A 24,251-nucleotide genomic window follows, 5' to 3' on the forward strand; every position below is an offset into this window, starting at 1 on the left:
TATTTAATATTTTCTTTCTTCAATAATACATTAAAATTAGCTTACTGTAACTTTTTACTTTACAAACTTAAATTTTTAAAAACTTTTTTACTCTGTTACAACTTGGCTTAAAACACAAACAAATTGTACAGCTGTACAAAAATATTTTCTTTCTTCATATCCTTATTCTATAGGCTATTTACTATTTAATTTTTTTTTTACTTTTTAAATTTTTTTGTTAAAAACTAAGACACAATCACACACATTAGCCTAGACCTACATAGGGTCAGGGTCAAATATCACTGTCTTCTACCTCCACAACTCGTTTTACTGGAAGGTCTTCAGGGGCAATAACATGCATGGAGCTGTTATCTCCCATGACAACAATGCCTTCTTCTGGAATACCTCCTGAAGGACTTACCTGAGGCTATATTACAGCTAACTTTGTTTTTAGAAGTAGAAGGCGTACACTCTAAAATAATGATTAAACGTGTAAAAATACATATACTAGTTAACATACTAGTTTATCATTATCAAATATTAAATGATGGGTCGCACAGCTGGTTTGTTTCCACTAGCATTACCAGAAACACAGGAGTAATAGAGTAATGAATTGTGCTACAACATTACAATGGCTACAATGTCACTTGCTGACAGGAACTTTTCAATTCCATTATTATCTTATGGGACCAACATCATAGATGCCAAAACATCATTATACAGTGTGTGACTGTATTTATGATCACTTATAAATTAATTCAGAAGGTAAAAATCTGATAGTGCCAAACCAAAACCAAGAAGGAGAGAGGATAGTTTCTAAACAAAAGACAAACAATAAAATAGTATTATTCCATCACACCTAGAGATCATATCCTAACCGGAAGCTCTAATTTACAGTACCTATTAAATTAAATGGTAGATCAAATCTTAGTGCAGTGTGAAAGGCAGAGGAAAGTATAATTAAACATATTACCTTCACAGTTTCATAATTCAGCAGTGAGTCTATAGCAGCATTACCTGCATCATTATCTGCTTTGTTCATTTCTATTCTAAATCTAGTTCTGTAAGACAAAGATTTGCATAGGCATGAAATACATGTTATAAAAGCATAACAATTTCTAAATTTTATGTGGCTTCTAGGGAATAAATTACCTCCACCGTGTGACTGCAACTGTGAATGCTGTGTATGTACCAAGTGTTCCAAGGGTTACCAAAGCAAACTGGGCACCGCATTTGTAATACTAGAAAAGGAAGTCCAAAGAAGAAATGTGAAACAGTTATTGTTCTCGCCAAACAGTTTGTAATACACAACAGCAAATCTCGGTCAAAAGATTTTAACAAAAATATGGTGGCAGGAAGTTTTGTACGTGAATGATGGGTGAAAAGTCAAATACTTTAGAAAATCTACTTTAGGAAACAAGGGAAGAAAGTCAAACTGCACTTGCTACATCAATAGTACCATCAAATACTAATAGGAAGATAGTACAATAAGCCTAAAGAGGAATAAAAAATATATACATATATTTTTAACTATAAAAGGTGAAATTGCTAATCATTAGAGAAATGCAAATCAAAACCACAATGAGATATCATCTCAGATGAGTCAGAATGGCTATTATTAAAAGGTCAAAAAATAACAGATGTTGTCAAGGTTGCAGAGAAAAGGGAACACTTATACGCTGCTGGTGGGGATGGAAATTAGTTCAGCCACTAAGGGAAGCAGTTTGGAGATTTCTCAAAGAACTTAAAACAGAATTACCATTTTGATCAAGCAATCCCATTACTGGGTATATATATTCAAAAGAACATAAATCATTCTGCCATAAAGACATACAAATGTGTATGTTCATTGCAGCACTATTCACAATAGCAAACACACGGATGCCGATCAATGGTGGACTAAATAAAGAAAATGTGGCCCATGTACACCATAAAAACAAAGTCATGTCCTTTGCAGCAACATGGATGCATCTGGAGACCATTATCCTAAGTGAATTAACTCAGGAACAGAAAACCAAATACCACATTTTCTCACTTATAAGTGAGAGCTAAACAATGAGTACACACAGACACAATGAGGGGAATGGACACTGGGGCCTATTGAGGGTGGAGGGTGGCAGATGGGTGAAGGTCAAAAAACTACGTATTAGGTACTATGCTCACTACCTGGTGATGAAATAATTTGTACACCACACCCCAGTGACACATAATTTATCCATGTAACAAACTTGCACAGGTACCCCCTGAAGCTAAAAGTTGAAACAGAGAAAAAAAAAAAAAAAGGTGAAATTGCCTAAAATGTTATGAATGGTGATGAGAAACCTAGATATTCTAAGCATATTAGTCCAATGCCATATACAAAAATCTCTGCTTAAAAAAAACCTTTGTAAGTACTAGTTGATGACTAATCTATGTGCAGAATTGAAGTTATTTACAATAACAACACGATAAAGAATTTGAGCAGTCCATTGAAGCTTGTGGCAAAATAATTAAACTGCATAATGTTTCTGGCATCATGGAATTTTGCTTTCAAACTCATGAGCATGCAACAGTACAACAGCTTCAAATATTCAATTGCTACTAATGAGAATTTAAGATAAAAGCTTGTTATGAAAAATGTTTAACTTACCAAAACACCACTGACAAGCATCACTTCAAACATGATGGGAAGAAGATTAAATACCAAAGCACTCAGGACAAAACTGATACCCCTTGTTCCTCTGTCAATAGCCTTAGATAAAGCTCCTGTCTGTCTGCTCAGGTGAAAACCCAGATCCAGGTTGTGAAGATGGAGAAAGACATTTTTGGCTATTCTTCGGATTGAATTTTGGGCTACCTTGCCAAATACTGCATTTCGAACTTCGTTAAAAAAAGCAGCTCCGGCTCTTGATACACCATCTAAGAATACATTCAAAAGAAAAAATAGGATGTAACAATATTAGAATCAAAGGAGTATAGAAATGACAAGGGCTCAGAAAATGTACAATGAATAATTCAGTGAATGAATATATCACAGAATATTTACAATAAAAGAAACCTAGAAATAATCTAGCCTAATGAGTATTAACTTTTCTACCACTATGAATCCCTTCAGTGTTATTTCCTCCAGGTTTCAGACATTAAAAGATATTTTTTCCAAATAAAATACTTAAATAATAGCCCACATGGCATTACTGTGGATAAATGTGAAGTGTCTGTTGAGGTTTTTTATCTAATTTAATCTTCCTAAATAACAACTGATAAAATTGAGACCCTGAAAAATCAAGTGCCTTGACTAAAGGCATACCCCTGCTAATGTCTCCCAAATCTCATAGTGTCTTTTCTAATGCATGGGACACACAGCATTCATATTCTGTTCTTTTCAAATTGTAGATTTGTGTCATTACTAATGAATATATTTTAATAAAGCATTTATGTACATATATATTTTTATTTAGCTATTTCCTATTTAATAGCTAACAATGCCAGCAAGAAAATAATTGACCTTTGTGGAAATGGATGTTACAAAAAGCCTATTAGAAGTGGTTGTTATGAATTTAATGTCTTATTTTATATTATTGTTTTCTAGAACTTGTAAAAACGCTACTGTTATCATGGAATTTTTTGAAAGTGTATCATACAGAATAGTTTTTAAAAACACATACAAAACATCTCACATACAACAACAAACATCCAAAACGCTAAGTTGTGTTTGTAGTGAAAAGGTCATCTGCTCAAATATGATGAAACCTCCTTGAGAAAGTCAACACCTGCAGACAGATTAAAGAATCACACATACAGCCAATCAGAACTGCTGTTGCCATGGTTGCAACTGTATTTGGTGCATCACTCAGGTTCAGCATGTTTCCCGACATCTGGTTGAGGCTGTCTACAGCATATTTAAACATGAAGGGAACCACAATATTCATGGCCTAAAAACATAAAAACATCAATTACCCATTATATACAAAATACTTATTTATAAAAGTACAAATATTTACCTTAAATTAGTACTTATGGTAATGTTTACATATTTACCACTTACTGGTATTAGAGTGATTTTCCCCATTCATAAAGACAACATCTTTGACATTGGGAGAGCTGTCATTTCAGGCTTCATACTTCACACGGCCATGTTAATATTCATTTATAAGCTATGTGAATTAGTCAAATGCTTCTGCTTCCATGAAATCATCCCAGATCTGCCACTCAAAAATGCTGTCTCCATTATCTAAAATCCTACAAAGCTCATGACACTATGGCAAACTGTCTTACACTGTAGTTATTTGTGTATATATTTCCCTTTCCTACTGGATCCTTGAGGGTCTGTGTCATTTTACTTTTTGTCCCACCCATGCTGAATATAATGCTCTTATACAGTAGGCATTCAATAAATATTTTTAAAATAATTTGGTCACCAAAATAATGGTAAACTAAATTACACAGCAAACCAGATCACAAAAGCAGATGAATTACAAGTGTAGGTGGCTGATTCAGCATTGGAAAAAACACTGATAAATCCATTTGTCCTACAGAAAGCTTCTTTGCCCCAATACCATATAAAACAAAGCCAAATTATTATCAAAACTAAGCCTTCAATAATGAACCTATTTCTCCATGAGAATACATCAAAATAAAACTTAAAAAGAAAATTAGAAGCATGATGTTTTCATATATTCAAGGCAGATGTTTCATCATTCACATTCTATATTTTCTGCAGTTATAGTATCCAAAACATCAACCATCATTTAGGAACACAAAGTTTGTCAGACTCCCAGTTTCTTCAAAGAAATTAAATTGATGCACATTAATAACATGTGAAAACAATTCTATAAGCCTTAATAAAAACACTGAAATCCCAGATCTTGTTAATGCTCCATTATTATGCCATCTATCTTTGCAAAGTTTAGCTATAACTGATAGAAGCTATGTAACTCTTACCAAGATTCCAAGGTAACGTATACAAGAGTCTTACCAACCAGGCAGGCATTCTAGTATTCAACAATATCATTAAAATACACAGCACATGTTGGGATGCTTTTAAGAATGTAACATTATGAGATAAACTGCTTAAACATTAAGCTTTCTGACTTCCAAAATCTAATAGAATATATGGTAGGTCTCAAATAGCATAAATTTCTCAAATCTGATTCCCTTGTAGCCATATAACCTTAGGTTCTTGCTTCTTTGCTTTTTTTTTTTTTTTCTTTTTGAGATGGAGTCTCGCTCTGTCACCCAGGCTGGAGTGCAGTGGTGAAATCTCGGCTCACTGCAACCTCCACCTCCTGGGTTCCAGCGATTCTCCTGCCTCAGCCTCCTGAGTAGCTGAGATTACAGGCATGCACCACCACACCCAGCTAATTTTTGTATTTTTAGTAGAGACAGGGTTTTACCATGTTGGTCAGGTTGGTCTCAAACTCCTGACCTGGTGATCCGCCCGCCTCGGCCTCCCAAAGTGCTGAGATTACAGGTCTTGCTTCTTCTTGAAATGGTCTCCTCTCCCCTATCTACCTCGTCACTCTTCAAAGCCCAGTTTTAATCCCATTTCTATCATAACGCTTTCTCTGAAACATGCAGCCAATTTGGCACTCTCCATTTTCTATCTTTTTGTTATAGTTTATACCTCAACATTTATCACTTTTATGATATATTTCTGATTCATTTTGTATGTATATATGCATGGATATATTTCCATCCTTTTTGTATAAATTTGAGGGGTACAAGTGCAGTTCTGTTACATGGATATATCGCGTGCTGGTGAGGTCTGGGATTTTAGTGTATCTATCACCCAAATAATGTATAAACCTTTTGTGACAAAACTGACATTTACTGAACAACAGCTAGATGAATCAGGTATGGTGAAAGGTAGGTACCTTCCACAAATGTGAGGGATGAAAGGAATAAAAATTTTACAAAATAGATTTTATCTCTATAGTTGAGGAAACTCAGGTTCTACAAGGTTTAATGACTTGTCTGGTAAGCAGCAGAGCTGAGATTAAAATACAGGTCTGACACTTGAAGTTAAAATTTTTTCTAGTATACCATAGCCACATTAGCAGCTTATAAGGCAGGGACAATATATTTCACTTCTTTTGCACCCTAAAATGGATGCTCTCAAAGGCACTGTTTAAACCAGCTATAGTTGTAAAGTATATCAAAAGTAATTTAAATAAATTTGAGCAGATTCCAGGTTTTCCATTTAAGGATACATTCCCTCACCTGCAATCCAATACACTTTCTTCAGTAGGAAAAAAAGTGATAGTTACAGCTAGCATGCAATTCTCATAACTCACAGCCCATTATACCTTTTCCAAAGCTGTAGTGAATGACGCCTAAAACTAATGTATCACCAATAAAGTTGTGCAATTTTACTTCCTTGAAAATGTTTTTGGATTTGGTCAAACTAGAGAACATCCTTGTAAGTGTTCAGGACATGTGAGTGTCATCTGCATTGTGTAGTGGCAGAAAAAGGGCAGTTAGCACACGCAAAAAACATGGCACTACCTCTAATAATAACTGAATACTGTCAGTTTTCCCATAGAAGTTATTTTAAAAAGGTAAGAAATATGCCATATATGTTAAAAAGCAAAGAAATAAGAAGGATACTACATGTAGATGTTTTTATTAATATATAGTGTAAGTTTTATTTGCTTTGTGATATTTTGGGGGTGGGAATAGCAAATAGTGGTTTTCCCCAATATCCTGCCTTTAGCAGAACTAGATTTAAACCATTCCAGGCAAATGAGAATCTTTAAAAAAAAAAAAACTTTTTTTATTTTGAAATAATGAGACTCATAGAAAGCTGCAAAACAGTACGTAGTACAAAGAGACCCATGTACCCTTCACCCAGCATCTCCTAATGACATTTTATTTCGCTGTAGTTCAGTATCAAAACCAGAAAGTTAACATCGGCACATTACTGTTAACTACTGGACTAGAGAACTCATTCAGTTTTCACCAACTTTTAGCTTGTATTCATGTGCATGTGTGTGTAGTACGTATGTGTCTGTCTGTGTGGTTCTATACAATTTTATCACACGTTCAGATCTGTAACCAGAACCACAATCAAGATACAAAACTATTCCATTACCAGAAGAGAAATCCATTATGCCACCACTTCGTATTCACCCCCGTTCTACCTGCCTCACCCCAGTCCCTTTACCCTGGCAACCACTAATTAATTTGCTCTTGATCTCTACAGTTTACTCATCTTGAGAATATTCTAGAAATGGAATCATACATAACCTTTTAGGATCAGCTTTTGTTTTATTCAGCATAATGCGCTCAAAGTTTATCAAGACTGTTGCATGTATTGATAGCTCATCATTTGCTATTGCTAAGGATTATTCCATTGATGTACTAGAATTTATTCAGTCACCCCAAAGGACATTTTGGTTGTTTCCAGCTTTAGGCTACTATGAGTAAAGATGTTATCAACATTCTCATACAGGTGGATATAAGTTTCCATTCATCTGGGAAAAGACCCAAGAGTCCAATTGCTAAGTCATATGGCATCTCTATGCTGACCTTACTAAAACCTGCCACACTCTTTCTAGAGTTGCTGTATCATTCTATTTTATATTTTTGAGACAGAGTCTCACTCTGTTGCCCAGGAAGGAGTGCAGTGGCATGATCTCAGCTCAGTGCAACCTCCACCTCTCAGGTTCAAGCGATTCTCCTGCCTTTGCCTCTTGAGTAGCTGGGACTACAAGTGCACACCACCAGATCCAGCTAATTTTTGTATTTTTGGTAGAGATGGGGTTTCACCATGTTGGCCAGGCTGGTGTCAAACTCCTGGGCTCAAGTGATCTCCTGCCTCGGCCTCCCAAAGTGCTGGGATTACAGGTGTGAGCCACCACGCCTGGCCTGCTGTATCATTTTATAATAACCAGCAAAGTATGAGTGACCCAGTTCTTCTGCACCCTCACAAACATTTGGTATTATCATTTTTTTTTTAATTTCAAAAGTGTTCCAATAGGTGCATATTGATACCTCATTGATGTTGAACACTTTTTAATGTGCTTATTTGCAATCTATATCTTCTCTTTGGTGAAATATCTGTTCATGTCTTTTATGCATTTTATAATTGGATTGTTTGTTTTTCTGCTGTTGAGTTTTAAGAGTTCTTTATATATTCTAAGTATAAGGCCTTTGTTGGATATCTGGTTTGCAAATATTTCGCCCAGTCTACTGCCTTTTATTCTACTCAGGAGTCTAACTTCTCACTCCATTCAGCAGTAATGAGTAATCTCTTCTGCCAGGAGTCAATAGAGGCCCAAGTAGGAACCTGGATTCTCATCTCCACCCACAGTAATGAGGCAGCACCTCTGCTCCACTGAAGTGGTGACACAGGAGGCCTGCTAAACAGAAGATTTATATAAGATTCAGAGTCTAATAATACTCTACATGTCCAGGTTTCAATTTAAAAAATCATATCAAGAACCAATAAGATATCAGTTTGAATAAGACAATACAATTACTAGACACTAACATCAGGATGACACAAACATTACAACTATCTGAAAGATTTTGGAGTAGCCATCATAAAAGTGCTTCAAGGAATATTTATGAACATGCTTGAAATAAGTGAAAAAATAGAAGTCTCAGGAAATAAAGGATATAAAGAACCAAATGAAAAATATAGAACTGAAAAATATAATAATTGACATATGAAATCTCAACGGATGGGCTCCATGGCAAAATGGAGAAGACAGAGGCAAGTATTAATGAACCTGTAGAACAATAATTAGGAATACAATGCTTTCATATATTCAAGGCAAATGTTTAATCGTTCACATTCTACATTTTCTGCAATTATAGTATGAAAAACATCAACCATCGCTTAGAAACAGGAAGTTTGTCAGACTGCCAAAGTTTTTCTGAAGAAATTAAATTGATGCACATTAATAATATGTGAAAACAATTCTATCAGGCTTAATAAAAACACTGAAATCCCAGCTCTTGTTAATGTTCCATTATTATGCCATCCATCTTTGTTAAGTTTAGCTACAACTGATAGAAGCTATATAAATCTTACCAATCAAGATTTCAAGGTAAGGTATACAAGAGTCTTAGCAACCAAGCAGACGTTCTAGCAGTCAACAATATCATTAAAATACACAGCAGATGCTGGGATGCTACCTAAGCTTAACAACAGGGAGAAAATAGACTAAAGAAAAAAAAAAGCCAACAGAGTCTCGGGAACCTACGGAGCTGTAACAAAACACTTAACCATCCTTTATTGAGTCCCAGAAGAGTGTGGGGCACAAAAAAGTACCAACGAAATAATGGCTGAAAATTTCCCAAATTTGGCAAAAGACATAAACCTATAATTTCAAGAAGCTGAGTAACCCAAATGTGGATAAACCCAAAGAAATGCACACCAAGACACATCATAATTAAACTTATGAAAGCTAAAGACAGAGAAAAAAATATTAAAACCAGCTAGATAAAAACACGTTATGTATAAGGGAAAAATAATCTTAAGACAGCAGATTTCCACAGAGGCCAGCAGTTAAGTGGGACAACATTTTTCAAGTGGTGAAAGAAAAGAACTGCCAACCTAGTACCATACACTGGGCAAAATTAGCCTTTGTGAATGAAGGGAATATCAAGACATTTTCAGATTAAGGAAAACTAAGAGAATTAGTTACCAGAAGGTCTGCTTTAAAAGAACTGCTAAAGAAAATTCTTCATACAAGAAGTAAAAGCAGAAGGAAACCTGGAATATCAGGAATGAAGGAAGAGCAATGGAAATGGTAAATATCTGTGTAAATATAATAACCTATTCTTAAGTTCTTTAAAAATATGTTTGATGGTTAAAAGCAAAATTTATATCTCTCTAGAAAGATTCCATAGAGCAATAAAAAAGATTACTGACTGATGGGGTTTACAATATATCAAGATATATGAAACAATTGTAAATATAAAGGGGGAAGGTAAGGGAACTTATAGAGTAGTAAGTTTTTAGATTTCATTTGAAGTAGTAAAATATTCATCCTAAGCAGACTGTGAAAAGTTACTTATGTATATTATAATTTCTAGAGTAACCACTACAAAATTATATAAAGAGATAAACTAAAATACATAGTAAATTAAAATGGGATAGTAAAATCTGTTCAAATAACATAAAAGGTGACAGTAAAGGTAAAACCAAGTAACAAAATAAATTTATCAGAAAACACATAATAAAATGGTAGACTGAAATCCAAATATATACATGATACCAATATTATTATTAATATATTACAATGATCAACAAAAAACAATAACTACTAATATATCAACATATTAGCAATGAACAGTTAGAAACCAAAATTTAAAAAAGAAAATTATTGACATTGCCCTCATCAAATAAAAAAAATTCTTAAGTATAAATCTAACTCAGGGTCTCAACCTCCAGCACTACTGACAGTTTGGGTTCCATAATTATTTCTTGCGGGAAGAGCTATTCTGTGCATTGTATGATGTTTAGCAGTGTCCTTAACCTCTACCCAATACACGCCAGTAGCATACCCTACCTCCTCTGGTTGTGACCTATAAAAATGTCTCCAGACATTGCCTAATGTCCTCATGGGGTCAAAATCACCCCTGGTTGGGAACCACTGGTATAATCAAACATGTATCATGTCTGTATGCTGAAAGCTATCAATGCTGATGAAATAAATCAAAGAAAAGCTAAATAAATGGAGAAACATACTACATTCATCCAATGGAAGACACGACCTAGTAGGGATGTCAATTCTACCCAAACTGGTCTACATTTTTAATAAAATTTCATTTAAAACATCATCAGGCTTCTTTGATAGAAGAGCTTTAATAGCTATAGAAAAGTTTATTCTAAAATTTATATGCAGAGGCAAAAAAACTGGAATAGCAAAAAAACAATTTTGAAAAGAAGGGAAGAAAGTTGGAAGAATCATCCTACCTGGCTTTAAAACTTACTATAAAACTACAAAAAATATATATATATATATATCAAATATAAAAATAGTGTGGTACTGGTGAATGCAGAAACACAAAGATCAATGAGACAGAATAGATTCCAGAAAAACATCCCATATATAATCATTATGGTAGAAAGAATAATGGCTCCCCAAAGATATTCATGTACCAATTTCCAGAACCTATAAAGATGACCTTACATAGCAAAATGAACTTTGCAGATGTGATTAAGCCGAAGAACATGATTATGTTCTTTATCCTTGATCATGTGGGTGGGCCAAATCTAATTACAGGAGTACTTATAAGAGAAAAGTAGGAGAGTCAAAGTTGAGAGAGGATAAGACAAAGGGAAGCAGAAGGGTCAGAGTCAGAGAGAGATTGAACATGCTGTTGATGCTGAAGATGGAATAAGAGGCCCTGAGCCAAGGAATGGAGGTGAACTCTAGAAGCAGGAAAAGGCAAGGAAATAGGTTTTCCTCAAGAGTTTTTGGAGGGAGCACAGCCATGCCAAATATCTTTATTTCGACCCAGTGAAACCTAATTTTGGATTTCTGACCTCCAGAAATGTAAGATAATAAATTTGTGGTGTTTTCAGCTACTATGTTTGTGATAATCTGTTACAGCAGCAATAGGAAACAAAGCAAATTGAATGGGGAAAGGATAGCCTTGGTGTTGGAACAATTGGAAAAAAATTCAATTTGGTGTTGGAACAATTGGAAAAAAATTTAATTTCTACCTAAACCTCATACAAGAATTCAAACTGTAGCACTTTAGTTCAGTACATATTTTTTAAAAAACGTGGCACAATCTAAATGTAAAAGAAAAATATATAAAACATTTAGAAGAAAACAAAAGAGAAAATCTTAATGACCTTGAGTTAGGCAAATAGTTATCAGACATGACAACAAAAGCATAATCCATAAAGGAAAAAATAATAAACTGAAATTCATCAAAATTAAAAACATTTGTTCTACATAAAATACTATTAAGGGGATTAAAAAACAAGCTATAGACTGGGAGAATATATCTGCAAATCATATATCTGGTAAAGGTTTCATATCAGAATATATAAAGAATTCACTAAAGTTGAGAGGAAAAACATACAGCCCAATTAAAAAATGGACAACATGCTTAAACAGACACTTCACAAAAGGAAAATATACAAATGTAAACTAAATACACACAAAGCTGCTCAATATCCCAGGCCTTAAGAGAAATGTAAATTAAAACCACAAGATACCACCATTCACCTGACAATGCCAAGTGTTGACAAAGAAGCAAAGCAACAGGAACTCCTTCATATACTGCTGGTGGGAATACAAAGAGAACTACTCTGGAAAACAGCTTGGCAGTTTCTTATTGAGTTAAAAATGTGTTTAGCATGACCTAGCATTCCACTCTTAAGTGTTTATTCTAGAGATATGGAAACTCAGGTTCACACAAAAACCTGTGTCTGAATGTTTAAAGCAGCTCTAGTTATAATCTATAATCACTAAAAAGTGGAAAGAACCCAATGTTGTTGAATGGGTGAATGGACAAACTCTGTTATATCCATACCATGGAATGCTATTTGGCAATGAAGAGAAACAAACTGGTATATCCAATAACATGGATAAATGACCAAGACATCATGCTTAATGTGAGAAATCAGCTCAAAAGGTTATATACTACATGATTCCATTTATATGGCATTCTCAAAATGAGAAAACTATAGTGATAGAGAACAAATCAATGTTTCCCAGCAGCTAGGGGTCTGGAGAGGGTATGACTATAAAGAGGTAACAAAAGGGAGATTTTTGGGGTGATAGCACTTGTCTGTATCCTGACTGTGGTGGTAATTACATGAATATGCACGTGTTAAAAATTATGGAACTGTATACTAAAAAGAGTACATTCCATTGAATGTACATTAAAATTAAAAGAAATAAAGCCAGCATCATACCACAGACCCGGCTCCCTGGGGGCAGGAAATGTCTAAAAATAAGGCTGAATCACAGTGTATTTCAATAAAAATCAACCCAATATGAAGTTTCATACCCTTGTTACTTTTTAAAAATTAAGAAACTGGTTATATTTATAAGATTGTAATCTTGTGACAAAAGGTATATTTAATCTGACTGCAATGTGCACACTAAGTACACGAGAAATAAAGGAACTTTAAATGTTTTTTTTTTTTTTTTTTTTTTGAGATGGAGTCTCACTCTGTCGCCTAGGCTGGAGTGCAGTGGCGTGATCTTGGCTCACTGCAACTATCGCCTCCCATGTTCAAGTGATTCTCATGCCTCGGCCTCCCGAGTAGCTGGGACTACAGGCACGAACCACCATGCCCAGCTAATTTTTGTATTTTTAGTAGAGATAGGGTTTCACCATGTTGGCCAGGAAGGTCTCAAACTCCTGGCCTCAAGTGATCTGCCTGCCTCGGCCTCCCAAAGTGCTGGGATTACAGGAATGAGCCACCATGCCCAGCCTTAGGAACTTATAAAACTTTTTTTCTTTCTTAGATCAAAAATTTAAATCATATAGATAATCTGCTAGGCTCTTGAATTATCAGAGACTGGTATATCATTACAAAATGGTATTCATTTAATTTTTAGCAGAAAACTACAATTTGGGACGCTAACTGAAGAACAGAGTTAAGTAAAAAGTAAAATTGCCATAAAGGACTACCAAAAGTATGCTGTATCTACATGGTGCCAAAATTACTGGTCAATATAGTCAGTTTGCTAAGGACCTCAAGTTCTAGATTTAATTATCACTTTTCCCATTATGATCATGACTAGTCATCTGAGGAACCCAATTCTTTCAGGCTTTTTAATATCTAAACTCCTTAATAAATTCACCTCTTTCAGAGTGGCCTCTGCTAACTAAGCGCTTTATGAGCAGTGCTGCCAAGAAGTGCCCAATATATCTAAACAAGTAAAAATGAATTTTGTTCCTTTAATTGCTTCTCTATTCACAAAAGAATCAGGAGAGAAAAAAATAAAGACGGGGAACACTAAAGAGAGATTTGATTAGCAAGGCAAAACAAAGATAAAAGAAAACCGGACAAGGTAAGGTAGGAGATTGGCATGAATTATTTTCCAAGCACTGGTCACGAGGCCCCACTAAAACAGGTTCTGAGCAAAACAGAATGCAGCAAAGAAACCACCCAAAACCAGCTAGAATCAAGATGGTGATGAAAACAACCTCTAGTTGCCCTCATTGCTCATTATACACTAATTATAATGCATTATCATGCTAAAAGCAACTCCCACCAGCACCATTTACAAATGCCATGGCACCTCCTGGAAGTTGCTTTATATGGCTTAAAAGGAGGAAGAACCCTTAGTTCCAGGAACTCCTCATCCCTTTTCCAGGAAATTCATGAATAACCCACCCCTTATTTTACAACTAATCAAGGAATAGCCATATAGCTAGCCAGAAATCCACTGCTGCTGAAAGGGCTGCTGCTACTACTCTGTCTATGGAGCAACCATTTTCCTGTACTCTGTTGCTCTAATAAACTTGCTTTCACTTTGCTGTCAGCTCACTCTTAAATTCTTTCCTGCACGAAGCCAAGAACCCTCCCAGGCTGAGCCCCAATTCTGGGGTTTGCCTGCATTAAGGGTACTCAGACAATTTGTATAAAGATTATCAGGGTAGTGGTAGAATCCTCACAGAACTCAAGTTTCTATTCTCATTAAAGGAAAAATATCAAACAACAAAGCAGTTATGTAAGTTGATCAAATAAAATTATTTTATATTGTATACATTATTAATTCATGAAAATTAGGCCTAGGCAACAAAGCAAATGTCATTAAAGATTTCCATTGTATAAACAAAATGCTTCTGGTTTGTATATAAAGTTTGCTCTGGGCATCAAAGAGTAACCTCAACAGAAAACAGCCTATTTAATCCAATCCTTGCAACATAGCTGAATATGGATCCTGAGAAAGTAAAGCAAGAGTTATGACTAATCTATATGAAAAACAGACACACAGAAGATTCCGTATGCAAGACTGTTACATAATGTAATATTTGTAAGAAATGTCGTTTTTACCTAATATAATAGTTTGAAAGTATAAACATGGAAAGGTATGACACAGAAAGGGACTATATGTCATTGTCATTTTCAATAACAGACATCTAAAAGCTAGAGATCATAATATCCACAAAACAAACTTGTTTTACCTTATTTCATGGCTGAAGCACACAGAACTGAAAGCAAATTAAAGAATATATGAAAGAGCAATTGACATGCAGTCTCAACTCCACTAATCTAATCGAAGAGATAAATCCTCTTAACTAAATCCTCTAGGAGATAAAACATTTAGAGGGGAAAAGTAGATCACACTGATATTTAATGAACAACCTCAATGTAACTAGTAGAAGTTACATGATATGTGAACCTGATTCATTAAAATTTTTTGTTCATATGGCCTTATCCCCTAAAATTTGTCTGGCCCCCGTTTAGCAGGTTCTAGAGGAAATTCTAGCCTCTGACACCTACAGCTACAACTAACATTTAAGACAGCCAACTCCTAGCCAGATAAACATAAAATCTCACATTAAAGGTATATTTATCATCTAATGCATTGTGTCTAGCTTTCAAATAAAATTACAAGGCATGCCAAAAGGCAAAGAAGAGTCTGAATAGACAAAGTAAACATCGGAACCAGACTCAGCTAAGGCAGAGATTTTAGAATTATCAGACTAGGAATTTAAAATGCCAAAGGCTCTAATGGAAAAAGCAGACAGCATGCAAGAAAAGGTGGGTAATATAAACAAAGAGAGAGGAATCTCTAAGAAAGAATCAAAAGGTTGTACAGGAAATCAAAAACACTCTAACAGAAATGAAGAATGTCTTTGATAGGCTCATCAGTAGACAGGACACAAAATAGAAAAGAATCAGTGAGCTTGAAGACGTATGTCAGCAAAAACTTCACAAAGTGAAAAGCAAAGAACAAAATGAATTTAAAAGGGAAAAGAATATGCAAGAAATATGGGAGAATTACAAAAGGTGTAACGTATGTATACATAGTGGGAATACCATAAGGAAAAGGGAAAAGGAACAGGAAAAATAATTGAAATAATAAAGGCTAAGAATTTTCTAAAATTAATGACAACATCAAACCACAGATCCAGGAAAGCTTAGAGGACACCAAGTAGAAAAAACAAAACAAAAGAAACAACAAAAACACAACAACAACAAAAAACTCCCAAAAGTTACAGCCTGGCATATCATATTCAAACTACAAAAATCAAAGACAAAAATAATCTTAAAAGAAGCCAGGGGAATCACCTATAAAGGAACAAAAATAAAAATAACAGTGAATGCAAGCAAGAACAGAGTGGAATGAAATATTTAAACTGTTAAAAAAAACAATCCACCAACCTAGAATTCTGCACCTAGTGAAACTGTCCTTTACAAGTGAGGGAAAAACATACACTCTCTACAAAAGCAAAAATTGAGGAAATTTGTTGCTAGTACATGGATCTTGCAAGAATTGTTTTTAAATAAAGTTTTCCAGAGAGAATGCAAATGATATTGGTCAAAACCTCAGATTTACATTTAATTGGGAAGCAATGTTAGAGAAGGAATAAATTAATGTAAAATAAAATATTTTTATTCTTAAATGATCTAACAGATAAGTTTCTTCAAAATAATAACAGCAACAATGTATTAGGTAATTAAAGCTTATAAATAGGTGAAATGAATCACAGCAGTGTGTGAGTGATAGGGGGAATGAATTGGGAATACTGTTATGTGTACCACCCCCATGAAGCAGTAATAGTGTTATATTAAAGTGGAATTAGACTGCCTATAAATGTATAATGCAAACTCTATGGCAACCACTTAAAAATTAAAAAGTATAATTGGAATGTTAAATGATTAGAAAAAGCAAAATCATATAAAATGTTTAATTAAAGCCAGAGAAGGAAGAAAAAGATTGAAGAAAAAGTAAAATAAAAGCAAAAACCAAAGAAGAAAGGAAATGAACAGAAAACAGTTACACATATGGTCAATATTAATCCAACAATATCAATTAATCATTTTAAATGTGAATAGTCCATACCAATTAAAACATAGATTGTCATCATGGCTGAATCTGATGGCATTTTAAAAAAAGAGATTGTCAGAATGGATTTTTAAAAGATGATCCAATTACAGACCCAATTTTAAATATAAAGACACAATGAATTATATGTAAATGGATGAAGAAATATATACCATCTTAACCCTTATCAAAGCTAAGCTGGAATAGAGTAACTATATTAATTTCAGATAAAGCACACTTCAGATCAAGGAAAATTAACAGGAACCAGGAATAAAAGAGGGGCATTACATAATTATAAAGAGGTCAATTCTCCAAAAAGATGTAACAATCCTTAATTGTGTATGCACCTAATAACAAAATATCAAAATGCCTGAGGCAAAAACTGATAGAATGGCAAGCAAAAATAGATGCATCCTCTATTATATCTAAATGACACCTAGAGGATACTTCATCCAACAAGAGCAGAATACACATTCTTTTCAAACTTGCACAGATCATTCACCGAGATAAATGACACTCTGGGCCATAAAACACACCTTTACAAATTTTTAAAAATACACATCGCACTAAGTATGCCCTAGGCAAAATGGAATTAAATCAGAAATCACTAACAGAATGACAGTAGGCATATCTGAACGATTAAACAACATGCTTTTAAATAACACATGGGTCAAAGACTAAAGAGAAATTTTTAAATATTTTGAACTAAATAAAGATGAAGATACAATGTATCAAAATTTGTGGGATGCAGCAAAAGCAGCACTTAAAAAGAAATTTATAGCACTGAATGCAAATATTAGAAAAGAAAGATCTAAGATGAATAATCTAAGTTTCCATCTTGGGAAAATAGAAAAAAAAAGCGCAAAAAAAAGTGCAAATTAAATCCAAAGTAAGCAGAAGAATAAAACTTGGGGCAGAAATCAATGAAACTGAAAAAAGGAAATCAACAAAACCAAAAGCTGGCTCTTGGAAAAGAGCAATAAAATTGCTAAGTCTCTAGTCAGGCTAATCAAGCAAAAAAGGACGAAGACAAACTACTAACATCAGGAATGAAAGGCAGGCCTTCAGTACTGTTCCTATGAACATTAAAACATAATTGAGGGATAGTATTGAGCAACTCTAGTCCAACAAATTTGATAACTTAGATGAAATGGACAAATTCCTTAAAAGATCCCTTCCTATACAAGATACATTGATAAATTGAATTGGTCTGTATCTACTAAATAAATTGATTCAATAATAACCTTCCAAAACAGAAAGCACTGGTCCAAATGGTTTCACTGGTGAATTTTACTAACTACTTAAAGAAGAAATGATGTGAATTCTCTATAATTTCTTCCAGAAAACAGAAGTAGAGGGAATACTTCCTAACTCATTCCATGGAAACAGCACCATTCTAATATCAAAACCAAAGACAGTACAAGAAAACTACAGACCACCCTCTTTCCTGAATATAGATACCAAAATCCTCAACAAAATATTACCAAATCATACCCAACAATGTATAAAAACAATTATACAACATAACCAAGTGGAATTTATTCTGGGTATGGAAAGCTGGTTCAACATTTGAAAATCAGTTAATGTAATCCATCACATCAACAAGCTAAAGAAGAAAAATCAAATGATGGCAGATGAAAAAAAATCATTTAACAAAATCCAACACCTATTCATTACAAAAACTCCCAGCAAACTAGGAATAGAGGAAAACTTCAACTTGATTACAAACACCTATAAAAAACCTTAAAGTTAACAACATACTTAATGGTGGGAAACTAAACTGTGAACAAGGCAAGGATGTCCTCTTTTATCACATCATATTCAACACTGTACTAGAAGTCATAGCTAATGCAACAAGGAAATAAAGGTATCCATTCTAGAAAGGACAAAATAAAACTGTCTTTGTTTGCAGGTGATATAATTGTCTATATAGAAAATCTGGAAAAAAAATCAACAAAAAACCCTACTAGAACTAAAAAGCAATTACAGCAAGTTGCAGCATACAAGGTCATATACAAAAGTCAACTACTTTCCCACGTACCACCAATAAACAATATGCAATTTGAAATAAAAAATATACCACCATTTAAACTAACAATGAAAAATGAAATACTTCAGTATAAATATAACAAATGTGAGCAAAAAGTATATGAGGAAAACTACAAAACTCATATGAAAGAAATCAAAGAAGCTAAATAAATGGAGAGATACTCCATGTTCATGTATAGGAAGACTCAATATTGTTGAGATGTCAGTTTTCTCCAGCTTGATCTATAGATTCAATGCGACCCCAATCAAAATCCCAGTAAGTAATTTTGTGGATATGGACAAACTGATCCTAAAGTTTATATAGAAAGGCAAAAAACTCAAAACAGCCAACAGAATACTGACGAAGAAAACAATACGGGAGGTCTGACACTACCCAACTATAAGACTTACTCTATGAAGCTACAGTAATCCTGACAGTATGGTACTGGTCAAAAAATAGACAAATAGATCAATGGAAATAGAAGAGACAGCACAAAAATGGACTCACAAAAATATAGTCAACTGGTCTTTCACAAAGGAGCAAAGGCAACCCAATGGGAAAGAGACAGCCTTTTCAGTAAATGATGCTGGAGCAACTGGACATGCCAATAGAAGAAAAAAGGAATCCAGACACAGACCTTACATATTTCATAAAAATTAACTCTAAATAGATCATAGACCAAAATGTAGAAGATGAAACTATAAATCATCTAGAAGATAATGTAAGATAAAATCCAGGTAACCTTGGGTTTGGCAATGACTTAGCACCAAAAACATGATCCACGAAAGTTTGGTAAGTAGGACTTCATTAATATCAAAAACTTCTGCTTTACAAAAGACACTGTCAAGAGAATAAGATGACAAGCCACAGACTGGAACAAAGTATTTGCAAAAGACTTATCTGATAAAATATTTGTATCCAAAAGACAAAAGAACCCTTAAATCTCAACAATAAGAAAACAATCGAATTTAAAAAGGGGCAAAAGAACTGATCAGACACTTCACCAAAGAAGATATACAAATGACAAAAAAAGCATATGAAAAGATGCTCAACATCATATGTCATTAGGCATTTGTAAATTAGAACAAAAGTGAGATGCTACTACACACCTATTAGAATGGCTAAAATCTAAAATATCAATAACACCAAATACTAGTGAAGATGTGGAGCAATAGGAACTCTTACTCATTGCTTGTAGGAATGTAGAATGGTATACCAACTATAAAAGGTTATTTGGCAGTTTCTTACAAAACAAAATATAGTCTTACAAGACAATCCAGCAATTGTGTTCTTTGGTATTTACCCAAATGAGATGAAAACTTATGGCCACACAAAAACCTGCACACAAATGTTTACTGCAGCTTTATTAATGATGGCCAAAATCTAAAGGAAACCAAGATGTCTTTCAACAGGTGAGTGGATCAACACGCTATAGTACATTCGTATAACAAAATATTATTCAGTGATACAAAGAAAAGAGCTATCAGGTAACATACACACACAATGAATATCTTGAAACACATATCGCGAAGTGAAGGAAGCCAGTCTGAAAAAGCTACATATCATATGGTTCCAACTATATGACATTCTGGAAAAGGCAAAACTAGAGAGTTAGTAAAAAGATCACTGTTGTTAGGAATTTTGGAGGAAGGAAAGACAGATGAGTAGATGGATCACATGGGATTTTAGGGGCAGGGAAACTATTCTATATGATATCATAATGGTGAATACATGACATTATACATTTCCCAAAAACCATGTAACTGTACAACACAAAAAGTGAATCCTAATGTAAACTATGGACTTGGTTAATAATAATGTATCTTTTTAAAATAATTGGTTCATCAGTTTTAGCAAATGTACCACATTAATGCAAGATGTTAATAACAGAAGAAACTGCATTGTGGGGAAAAAAGGGGGTATATAAGAACTCTTTGTACTTACTGTTCAATTTTTCTGTAAACTTAAAACTTCTCTAAGATATAGTATTTTAATAATAATAATAATAATAATAATAATAATAAAACCAGGGTAAAATTCATACTTCTCAAAAAGGCATCAGGTAGCACTGTCTCATTTTAAAAAATATTTTTCAGAAAAGTTTCAAAAAAAGAAGTACATAAATGTTTTAAAGTTACAAATGTCAAAATAGTTATTCAAAAATGCTAAATCCTTCATAAAGCCCTCCCTATATGCTTAATTGTTGGTACTCTCCTACAGCTTCATTTGTCTCTCCTTTTGGATGTTTCTATTATGATATATATATATATATATATCTCATTATTTGTTAGTCACTCAATAAATATTTGCTCAATATATATATCACCTGTTATACTTTATATAACAGATGCATTTCTGAAGAAAAAGGGTGTTTATTTTTATAAATTACTCTCCCTTGAAATTATTATAATTGTAAAGATAGCTTATTTTTGCATTTGATACTTTAACTTCCTTTGCCCCCAGTTTTTCTGTCAACTAAGTGGTTTCCAAGATGGCAGTGGTTAGAGAATATGAATAAACATTTTTTGGTAATACTAAAGGTAACATACATTTTATAAAATCAAATGATTTCAATAAATATGTTTTACATTTTCCTTAAATCCTGGCATGGTTGTACGTAAAATACTAATAGGTTGAATTAGGTTGGCTGGGAGTGGTGGGTCATGCCTGTAATCCCAACACTCTGGGAGGCTGAGGCGGGCAGATCACCCGAGGTCAGGAGTTCGAGACCAGCCTGACCAATATAATAAAACCCCATCTCCACTAAAAATACAAAAATTAGATGGGCATGGTGGCATGCGCCTGTAATCCCAGCTACTCAGGAGGCTGAGACAGGAGAATTGCTTGAACGTGGGAGGTAGAGTTTGCAGTGAGCAGAGATCATGCCACTGCACTCCAGCCTGGGCAACAAGAGTGAAACTCTATCTTAAAAAAAAAAAACAAAAACCCATAGAAGACCTCAAATTCCCCAGATTAATAATGATATGATACTCCTATGATATATGTATAGATGGTAAAAAAAAAATACATTACATACGATTTGTAGGGATTTAAGGAATGAATACAAATGGCATTTTGTTTTTGTCTCTCTTGGTAGTAGAACCCTTAAAATACATCTTATATAGAACCCAAACATATTAAAATAGAATTGCTGCAACTCTGCTAGAAGAAATACCAATCCCCTCTCTTATTCTACTCTGGGCTCTAAAGCATCTCTACATAATATCATTTATCTTTAAAATTTTTGCTGGAGACAATGATAGCCTTAAGACCCTCAGAATCAAAAGAGCATTAAAAAGTAAATAAGCAAGCAGAAGGTATGCTATGTTCTCATACATTAGGCACAAAATCTTCCTCCTGTTTTCTTCTTCCTACTTGACAATCCTTTCTTTCTTCTTTCTCATCTATGTTTCATGCCTTGTTATGATACCACTACATCTATGCAGATGGCAGGGTGGCATTTACAGCTGAGAAGATTCTTGAACACTGCACTAAAATCCCAAGAATATGTGGAGGAGGTAGGAAAGATTAGAATATAAAGAGGCCTAGATTGATCCAAGGTGTTTATATGCCAAACCATATATTCAGGTTTGATGAAAAATAGGAAGCCAAGGATAAAAGGGGATAACAATCCATCTTTCCACACCAATTATAAAACACACCTGCAATACTACTCAAGAATAAACAATGATCACTTTTTAAATATTTGCAAGAGCAAGCACTTTTAAACGGACAGTCCGCAAAGCTGTGCAAATGCTTTTTGGAATGGTCAAATGCTACTACTATGTTCTACATGCTTAAAGTTATTCTATGATCTAGTTTGTTTTGTAAAAAGAAAATTATTTTCTTTATTTTATTTTATTTTATTTTATTATTATACTTTAGGTTTTGGGGTACATGTGCACAATGTACAGGTTTGTTACATATGTATCCATGTGCCATGTTGTTTTGCTGCACCCATTAACTCGTCATTTAGCATTAGGTATATCTCCTAATGCTGTCTATATGCTTTGAAAGTACTAGCAGGCACTCATCATAACATCTGGCAATTTCTTCCTTCTCCTGATTCAAAAGAAGTTAAACATTCTTTTTGAGGATTTTCTATATTCACTTCTGCTTATTTGCAATCAGTTTACATGAGTTTAGTATAGCATTTTTCATCTTATGGGCACTCAGTAGTTGTTGATTAAAGAATCAAATATTAACCTTCTAAAAATATTTTAGTCATTAAGGAAGTTAGTTTAGATCTAGATTTCATACCCTGATATTGACCTGTCACTAAGCAACAGAAATCTGTATTTTGAAGGACTGGAACTCACTCTAAAAATAAATTCTAATACAAATGCCATTACTTAAGACTCTCCACTTTGACTAGCTTAATTAGTCATGTTCTAACCTCTTCTCTTCAATTAAAAAGAAAGTCTAGAAAACAATCTGCCTTTAACTTGTCAGCAAAGTACTTGCATTCAACTAACAAAGGAGCATATGAGCTCAGAATCATATTTATCCTTAGGTAATTTGTATGTAAAAGACAATTCAGCAACCAGACTATGCTAAAAATGCACGAGGGTTAAAATTTTTCAACAATACGTACTAAAATTACATTTGTAATATTGTTCTCTGTTCAGCTTAAACAAATGTAACAAAAAATGCGTTCTTGACCTGTTGCTCAGCATCTTGATTTAAGTAAGTACTCTTTCCCAAGAATGGGTGAGATCCCCTGGGAGAGTACTCAACAGAGATTACAGATGAGAAAGGAGACAAGAAGATGGAGTCTGATTGTGAATTATTTTGGCTTTTCTCTTAACTGTACAGTCACTCCTCAGTTTCCTCTATTTACTTCCCTAGAGGAACACATTAATCAAAGGTACTGTCCCTAGTTGTCTTCTATTTCCTTCTGTTTGTGTTCTTTTCCTTGGTGAACTCACTAATTTGCATTGTTTCAACTGTCATCTCAATCTCTGTAGACCTGGGCTCCTTCCTGAGCTTGTTTCACATTTTGTATTACCAGCTGAATATCTCTATCTGGGTGTTCTGCTAGTACCTAAAACTTAACATGTCCAAAATCAAGATCTTCATTTTCCCCAAACAAGACCTTCTGATTATACCCACTTTTGTTAAAGGCATTCTTATTCTCTCATCCTGGAATCCCACTTTTTTTTTAACTTCTAATAGTTGATCCATTGCTAAGTATTGTTGACTCTATCTCCCCTACTGCACAGTATCTCTTGCATTTTCCTCCATGTTGCAATTTCTACTACTATTTCAGTACAAATTGCTAT

General features: G+C 34.1%; 1 protein-coding gene across 2 annotated transcripts in view; it reads right to left on the reverse strand.

Annotated features, from left to right (window-relative positions):
- The window catches only part of ABCB7 (ATP binding cassette subfamily B member 7), a 110,829-nt gene that overhangs the window by 22,241 nt on the left and 64,337 nt on the right, over positions 1 to 24,251 (reverse strand). For both annotated transcript variants that reach the window (XM_030806392.1, XM_030806393.1), the window contains 4 exons: positions 3,758 to 3,890; positions 2,609 to 2,877; positions 1,132 to 1,220; positions 953 to 1,040 (listed from right to left, as the gene is read on the reverse strand). In XM_030806392.1, the coding sequence (XP_030662252.1) occupies positions 953 to 1,040; positions 1,132 to 1,220; positions 2,609 to 2,877; positions 3,758 to 3,890 (579 nt within the window). The remainder of the gene's footprint in view (positions 1 to 952; positions 1,041 to 1,131; positions 1,221 to 2,608; positions 2,878 to 3,757; positions 3,891 to 24,251) is intronic.

This window comes from Nomascus leucogenys, chromosome X (genome assembly GCF_006542625.1).
Source record: "Nomascus leucogenys isolate Asia chromosome X, Asia_NLE_v1, whole genome shotgun sequence".
In the NCBI taxonomy this organism is placed as follows: domain Eukaryota; kingdom Metazoa; phylum Chordata; class Mammalia; order Primates; family Hylobatidae; genus Nomascus; species Nomascus leucogenys.